General features: G+C 38.7%; 1 protein-coding gene across 1 annotated transcript; it reads right to left on the bottom strand.

Moving 5' to 3' along the window:
• Nucleotides 1–124: 124 nt before the first annotated feature.
• Nucleotides 125–7,422, bottom strand: LOC101886664 (GTPase IMAP family member 9-like). The gene is made up of 3 exons (XM_068220947.2): nt 7,196–7,422; nt 6,704–6,756; nt 125–3,231 (listed from the first exon to the last, which is right to left on the bottom strand). The coding sequence occupies exons 2-3, from the start codon at nt 6,732–6,734 to the stop codon at nt 2,411–2,413; spliced, it is 852 nt and encodes a 283-aa protein (XP_068077048.1). The 5' UTR covers nt 6,735–6,756; nt 7,196–7,422; the 3' UTR covers nt 125–2,410.
• Nucleotides 7,423–8,561: the final 1,139 nt, after the last annotated feature.

Consider the following 8,561-nt stretch of genomic DNA (forward strand, 5'->3'; position numbering starts at 1 on the left):
CCTTACAACCACCCTATATTTTGCGATAAAAAATAGTTTAAGCTATTAAAAATTTGAGGTTTGAAAATAGTTAAAAAAAAAATGTAAGACCTCAAATATCACCTGTTTGACTTTTTTTTTTTTTGCTTTAAAGTATTTGTTTTAAGTATTTTTAATAATGGTTTAGACATACAAGTACAAAATCTGAGAGAGCTAGCTGCCGAGTAAATTCATACTGGGCTTTTCCTCCCATAGACTTCCTTTCATATGCATGCGAAAAAGCTAGACCGGAAATGCAGGGTCATGCGTCGAATTTTGCAGGTTGCTGCGGTCCAAAGTTCAAGCTTGGTGAGCTCTGACCATCGCATCACTTGACTGCGTGAGACCAATCGAGGATTAAAACATGACCTCTCTGGACAGACATTTTAAACATGGAGCAATCGCTTGCTTTTTTTTAATGTCTAATCTTCTCGTTTAATCCCACCCCATTTTGCAGAGCCGCACAACAGAATTTTGCAAGCTCAAACTCTAGTGTGACCGCAGCTTAAGAGAGCTAGCTGCCGGCTAAAACAGGCTGGGGTCAAAATCAGGCGCAATCAACAGCATAAGGACTCATCCAATAGAGCTATCCAATAAACAGGCAAAGGTCAGGACAGGCAGAAAACAGCAAGTGACGTCACTGTGAGAGGTTGGGTTAGGTGTAGAAACCTATAAGGAGACCTCATGCAGTGTCAGTCTACAAGATCTGGATTCTTTCCCATTGATATATAATTAAATACTGGAATGAACAAGCATGTCCACACAGGCACATGAAAGTGCTTTAGCTGATCAAGACTGGTCTTATTTGCTCTTGTACTGTGACACTTTCACTGAATTAAAAATCTTTTTTTTTCACTTTTATGACAGTTCTAAAGAAAGTTTCGTGACTACAGGCTTTCAAGAAAAATACAACTCAAATATGCAAAAAGCATGCATAAGATCATGTTTTGAGAACACAAAAGGACTTGTTGCATTGGTATTATCTCAGTTTTGAAGTTTTTCGTGGTCCCCGTTGGTCTGTTGGATGACCAATCACAAGATTCCTTGCATTACAGATGACTGCTGAGGAATACAGGACACAGCACAGAATTATGCATTTAAAGATCAAATGTTTACCATGCTTTAGAACAGGAGTGTCAAACTCAGCCGCAGCCCTCTAGAAAAGTGTTGATCTAACTTTGTTGGAAGAGGACACCATGACACCATGACTTTCAAAGTGTTAAAATAACTATCTTAGAGTTGTTTTGGGTCCCCATATTTGCTGTGTACACAGTTTAGTTCCAACCCTGCTCCAACACACGAAAGCCCCGGGTCACATTGCACTATTCTCTCCATAGACTTCCATTCATACGCAGATGAATGCGGCAGACCAAAATTGCAAGCTCAGGCGACAAGTTTCGCAGTTCACTGCGTTGAAAAGTTCCCGCTTGGTGAACTCTGACCTGCGAAATCGCATCTGATTTTTGCGTGAGACCAATCGAAGATCAAAACATGACCTGTCTGGACAAGAATTTTAAATGTGGACCAATCGCTTGCTTTTTAATGTCTAATCATCTTGTCAGTGCTGTATGACAGAATTTCGCATGCTCAAACTCAAGTGTGACTGCAGCTTTACCTGTTTCAAACAAGCCTCATTCATTCATTAATTTTTGACTTAGTCCCTTTATTAACATGGGGTCGCCACAGTGGAATGAACCGCTAACTCATCCAGCACCTTTTTACGCCCTTCCAGCTGCAACCCATCAGTGGGAAACATCCACACACACTATGGACAATTTAGCTTACCCAATTCACCTGTACCACATGTCTTTGGACTGTGGGGGAAACCAGAACACGTGGAGGAAATCCACGCAAACGTAGGGAGAGCATGCAAACTCCACACAGAAATGCCAACAGGCCCAGCCGAGGCTCGAACCAGCGACCTTCTTGCTGTGAGGCGACAGCACTACCCACTGCGCCACTGCATTGCCCCTCAAACAAGCTTAATTGACTCAATTAGTTTCTCATTATCAATTAGTTTATCATTTTTGACTCATTAGTTTCATCAGTTTTAATTAGAGTTGGAACTAATCTGTATAGAGCTGCGGATCTCCAGGAACTGAGTTTGACACCCCTGCTTTAAACTGTTTCAACCATTGTAGTCCTTAATTTAAAACACTTAAGTCAGAACTTAAGAATCAGTCTCAAACTTTACTGAAAGTAGCTTTTAGATTCTTTAAAAAAGTCTTATACTCTTAAAAAGGTCCTACTTCCTATTAAGAGTTTTTTTGACACTTAAGTCAAAGTTTAAGAAGTTTACTCTTAAGAGCATTTTTTTTTTAGAAGTTCTATACATATGGCCCATGGTTTTACTTTCATTCTTGTATTTATCTAGAGTCACTTGCCTATATTCCTACAGTAACTTCACGTTTGCTGCTGCTTCGACTAATGCTGCTGCTCCTCCAACTGATGCTGATCCTCCTGCTGCAGCTACGGCTTTTCCTGCTGCTCCTCCTCCTCCTGCTTTTACTACTACTGCAACTGCTCCTATTGCTAATGCTCCTACCCCTATCACAGTTAATGCTGCTTTTCCATAGTCTTTAGCTTTCCGTTTTAAAGCCAGCCATTCATTTTTTTTCTGGACCTTTCTGTACATCTCATTAGTGTAGTGCTTTCCTCCATTTCTCTCCACCATCTTCTCAATCATCTCCATCAGTTCAGTGACCTGCGAGCGGTTCTCCTCATCTTTATTGTTGAATGAGTGATATCTCCGACCACACTGAGAAAGAAGAGCCCAGAGATCTGCACTTTCACATATGTATTGATGTAGTGTCTGTCTTTCCAGTGCATCAGCATGAGTGAACAGAATGACGGTGTATCGAGCAGCTTCTTCTCCAAAATCCTCCTGAATCCATTTGACTGCATTTTTCTCTTCATCTGTGAATTTCACGTCCAGTCTGATGACCAGCAGAAACACATGAGGACCAGGAACAGACATCTCTACACACTTTAGAATTTCCTTCTTCATTTCTTTATCTGTCAGTCTTGTATCAAACCGTCCTGGCGTGTCGATGACGGAGATCTTCTTTCCATCAATCATGGCTTCTCCTCTTTCACAAGTATTAGTAACTGACTCTAGTGAAGCATCATTTGTAAACAACTGCTGGCCCAGGATGGTGTTTCCAGCTGAACTTTTTCCTGATCCAGTTTTACCCAACAGAACAATCCTGAGGTCTGCAAAGACAAGAGGATTATATTATTTCAAGACTTAACTTCACACTTAATGCCTAGTTCAGACTGCGTGATTTTAGCCCCGATTTTGGCTCGCCGACAGGTTTTGAGAAATCGCCGACAAATGTCTGAAATCACAGGCAAATCGCTGCTCGTGCACGTGAGTGACAATCACACAGTATGTACGATCAAAGACGCGATCTGAGAGAATCGCCGATGAGTCGCCGATGCCTGTGAGAAATTTGGCGTGCTGAATATCTGGAGCTGTCGGCGATTGAAATCATGCCGTGTGAATTGAGTTTTGACTGAAAATAACATCAGCGATCGCCTACAGCCAATGAGAGAGCAGCTTTCACTTGTGTGGGTGTGCACGTTTACCTGCTGCAGGCCAGCGGGAGGCTGGGGGAGAAGTTAAAAGCGCTCTTTTTTCGGTTTATTTGAACCCACGAAATGGAGGAAAAACTAGTGGAGGTTTGACAGGACTCAACTGTCTGTTTGACGTTTCATACAGAAAGAAATTAGTTTATTATCAACGTTGAGGAGAAATGGCTAATTCCGTTTAAACCCAGGTGAGCAAACATGTACATGTTCTACCCCATTAAAGGCTTCTTTCTCATTATGTAGTTAATAACAAAAGATATACTACGTGTTTTTGGCTGTGAGACATAGTTTGGACGAAGTTGTCGGCGATTCTTCCTATAGTAAAGTCATGCAATGTGAATATCCCTGTCGCCGAACCATCTTGCAGTGTAAACAAAGCAGCGACGAAACGCAAGCCCAGATAGTCATGCAGTGTGAAAACATCTGTGACATGACTAGTTTGAAAATCATGCAGTCTGAACTCGGCATAAGTCGAGTTGAGACTGCATGATTTTAGCCCTGATTTTCGCCAACAGGTTTTGAGAAATCGCCAACAAATGGAGACACTGCTCGCTGCAGAGCCATTTGAGCAGAGCTGAGCTCCAGCGAGGGGGAGCATGAGCTCTCGCTCCTCCTCCTATAAGCTGTTTTAATGCGTACACCCACCCCACCCCTAACCCTACCCCCAGTGACATCACTCGTAGAAGAAGTGCAAGAAAGGAGGAGCAAGAGCTCAAGCTCCCCCTCGCTGGAGCTCAGCTCTGCCAAAATGGCTCTGCAGCGAGCACCTCTTGAACAAATGCCTGAAAGCACAGGCAAATAGGTGCTCGTTCATGTGAGTGGCAATCCCACAGTGTGAACTATCAAGGACACAATATGGGAGAATCGCCGATGATTCCCCGACACCCATAAGATATTTGACATGCTAAATATCTGGAGCTGTCGATGATCCTAATCATGTTGTGTGAAATGTGTTCTGACTAAAAATAACATCAGCGATCACCTACAGCCAATGAGAGAGCAGCATTCACTAGTACAGGCACCTGCAGGCCAGCGGGAGGCTGGGGGAGAAGTTAAAAGCGCTTATTTTTAGTTTATTTGGACTCATATCATATTAAAATCGGAGTATTGGTGTCTTATGTACTTGTACTCAGAACGTTTGGTGAAGTCACGAGCTGTCAAAGACAGGGCATTACTCTGCCTTTCAGCATGAGCCCTCCAAGTTTAGCGTGTTTCCTCATTAAACACAACGAAAGCGTATGCTTCGCGTTGTTGTGTCAGAATCCTTGTGAAATACAATAATACTTTAGGACGCTTAGTTTAGGACGCTTAGCAAATTTGATGAACGTGATCATGCGTGTTGAATCTGAGGGGAGTCGCTCCAGTATGGAAGGCCGTTGGGGCCAAAACATCTGCAGCGCGTTGTGTGTGTCTGTCTGTGTGTGTGTCAGGCCCGTTGAGGGGTGTCAGGGGTGGAGTGAGCGACGTATCTGAGTAGGGGCGAGAGGGGTGTGCATTGTATTTAACGACCAGTTTGCAAGAAATTATCATTCATTTGCGAGCATTTGGGAGTCTCTGTGCACTTGCAGGATACTCCTAGTCTTAGCAACTGGATGAATGTAAAGGAGGATTAAGCAAAATTGTTTATATTCTATAATAAATGTTCTCAACTCACAGCAATAAAACTTTACAATGAGTGCAACAGTTTGTATTCTATAGTTGATTATTATAATTTTTTATTTTCCATATCTGCAATTCCTGTATTTTGGCATTTTTTTTGCAGTCCACTAAGAATCCAACATGGAAATCAATGTTTTCTTTATTGGCATTGATTGTTTTGAAATTTAAATGTCATTAACATGCCTGTGTTTTAATTTCTGTAATAAATATGGCTGTCAAGCAGGATCTTGATGGTTTATTGTGGGTATGTTGTTTACATGAAGAAATCTGTGTTACAAGTTAAACAAAAATTCTAATAAACAATAATATTTTGAATTTAAATATTTTTTGTCTGGCGTTTACATTAATTTTACATTTAAAAAGGCAAAATTACATGTTTCAGTATTTTAAATGCAAATAATCGCGATTAATCACGATAAATTTTTTTAAAAAGGTGCAATTAATTCATAATTTTTTAATCGATTGACAGCACTAATATATATATATATATATATATATATATATATATATATATATATATATATATATATATATATAATTATATATATATATATATATATATATATATATATATATATATATATATATATACATATATATTAAGTGACCTTGTGTTGTTCTCACGTTTGTTTGGTTGTGAGACGTAGTTTGGACAAAGTTGTCTGTGACTCTTCCTATTTTAAAGTCATGCAGTGTGAAAACATCTGTGACATGACTACTTTGAAAATCATGCAGTCTGAACTCAGCATTAGCTGACGCTTGATGATAAAGCGTGTTTGGCATGCTGTCCCGAGAGAGAGCAGGTAGGTCTCGAGATATTTCCTACTGTTTGAAGCTAATAACCAAATACGGATTGCTAGGAGTGTGTCTATGGTGCTGATTTGGATTAGTCAATTAAGTTAAGTTTTGAATGGTCGGAGGACACCCGAGGAAACCCACGTGGGCACGGGGTGAACGTGTAAACTCCACACAGAAACGTTAGCTGGCTTGGTAAAGACTAGAACCAGTGAAGGTCTTGCTGTGAGGCAACAGTGCTAACCACTGGGCTGCTGTGCTGCGCAACTAGGAAATAAGGAAGAGTAGGGGTGGATGGGAGGATTCTTCAAAATGAAGATGAATATGGTATGGAACTTAGGGTAATTATAGTGGCTTAGAAATCATCCGATTGGTGAATCATAAATTGGTTAATGCAGCACCAGCTGTGATCAATCATAAGCGCGTGATCCTCTCAACATTAGTTTAAAAATAAACCTCACGTAATCTTAATGCAAAAATAAATATAAAAGCAATGCAAATCTGAACAACTATTTTCACCCTTTTACAAATTTATGTAAATGTTAATTTACAATTCATTATGTAAATTAACAAACAAGACATGCAAATGAATGAATGTATAGATAAATAAACTTTAGAGTCAATACGATTTAATACTCACCTGGTGGTTGGTCAATGCTGTTCCTCCGCATCTTGTCTTGAGTTTAATTTGATCTACAATAACACATGTAGGGGATCAAGGAACATAAATACTGCTTTTTATGCAGTTGAATTCAAAATATTTGGTAACACTTTATTTTGATGGTCCATTTGAGTATTAGTAGACTGTCTGCTTAATATCTGTTGATATTTCTCCTTTAACAGACATTTAACTGACTATAAGAGACTTTGCAAGTACATTTCAATTTACACTAATCCCAACCTAACAGTCTACTTGTAATCTAAAGAGAATTAGTTGGCATACAGATGCAAAGAACTTGAATTCAACAAATGGACAATCAAAATAAAGTGTGACCAAATATTTTTCTGATTATATTGTCTGTTTCTGTTTCACTCTCCGCGAGCCAGCCAGCTTCTTTGTTCTTACTTTTTATCTTTTCATTCTTGTAGACATAAATAATTTAATTTATTAAAAATATTTTGTAACACTTACCGTTTAGCTTAATGTTAAACAATGTTCTTGTCGGTCAAGACAAAACTTCCTGCTTGTAATCTCTGGGGCTGTTTGCACCTGGTCACTTTAGGCAATTTTTCTGAATATATGTGGCAATCCGGTTGTGAAAAGGACAGGCATAAATCTCCGAAACTCATTCGAGAGGGATATAAATTTGATAACTTAAATTTCTCTAAGACGCATTCCAGACAAATCTATACTTGTCTAAATGCACCTGGTTGTTGAAACCACGTAAGTGAAATTTACTCCTCCCAAAATGTAAAAAAAATAATAAATAAATAAAACCCAACAAAGTGAAACAAAAACCACTAGGCTATATGCGGGAGCGTTAATGCAAAATGCAGCAAGGATCTTTGTTTAGTTTTATTTTTTGTTTCGTTCTATTTTTGACCAGTCATGAATTACTAAATAATAAAATTAAAATGTTAGATTAATACCAAATGGAAGCATTAGAGACGCATCATACACCTGTGTGTCTGTGTGAAAGTGGAACAATTACAGAATAATAGGCTACATAGGACTTCAATTATTTACAAAGGTGGAATGTTTTTTTTGGGATGGTTGGATAACCACAAAATTACATTAACCCTTTACAGGTTTGAAAAAAATATGTATCTTACATTTCTGTAGCAAAATTAATTATTTCATGAAACGTATTGTACACTGAAAAAATATTCAGTGAGGATTCCTTGGGTTTACTAAATTCTTTTTTTAAGTTAAGTGGTTGTAAACTATTTATTTGGGCTGAATTTAAACAAATAAATTAGGTTGAACATTACTAAATTTAAACTGTTGTTTAAATTCAACATAAATTGCTTGCAACAATTTTGCAGACTTCCTTTTTTCAGTGTATCTGCTGCTTTAGTAACCTAGATAAATTTGCACATAGCACAGGAATTGAAATTCGAAATCAGATCCTTTCAGTGGATACATGCATGTATGTGACCAAATGCAAATGGAATTGTCACAAATCAGTCAGTTATCCCCTCAGAGAAAGTTAATGAAATGACCATGTGTTAACAGGCCCTATAATCGTCCAATTGATCTTACAAGATTATTTTGAAGACAGCAGCAGAGCTATAAAAATAATAAAAATAATGCCATTAGGTTGGGTATTTACATGCATGCTTTGACTTCAGTTCAAAACATAATTTCATTTAAAGTCATAGTACTATACATTACATGTTATATTACGCAGGGGTCAAATGGTGCTTTTGTAAGTGTGGAACAAGAACATCTTGCCAAGTAGGTGAAAATGAAAAAACAGAATCTTTCTGAACGGAAGGTATTTGATTTTGTATTAAACAGCACCCTCGTGTGTGCATCACATCTGTGCCAGCCAGAG

This window comes from Danio rerio, chromosome 1, assembly GCF_049306965.1.
Source record: "Danio rerio strain Tuebingen ecotype United States chromosome 1, GRCz12tu, whole genome shotgun sequence".
NCBI lineage: Eukaryota > Metazoa > Chordata > Actinopteri > Cypriniformes > Danionidae > Danio > Danio rerio.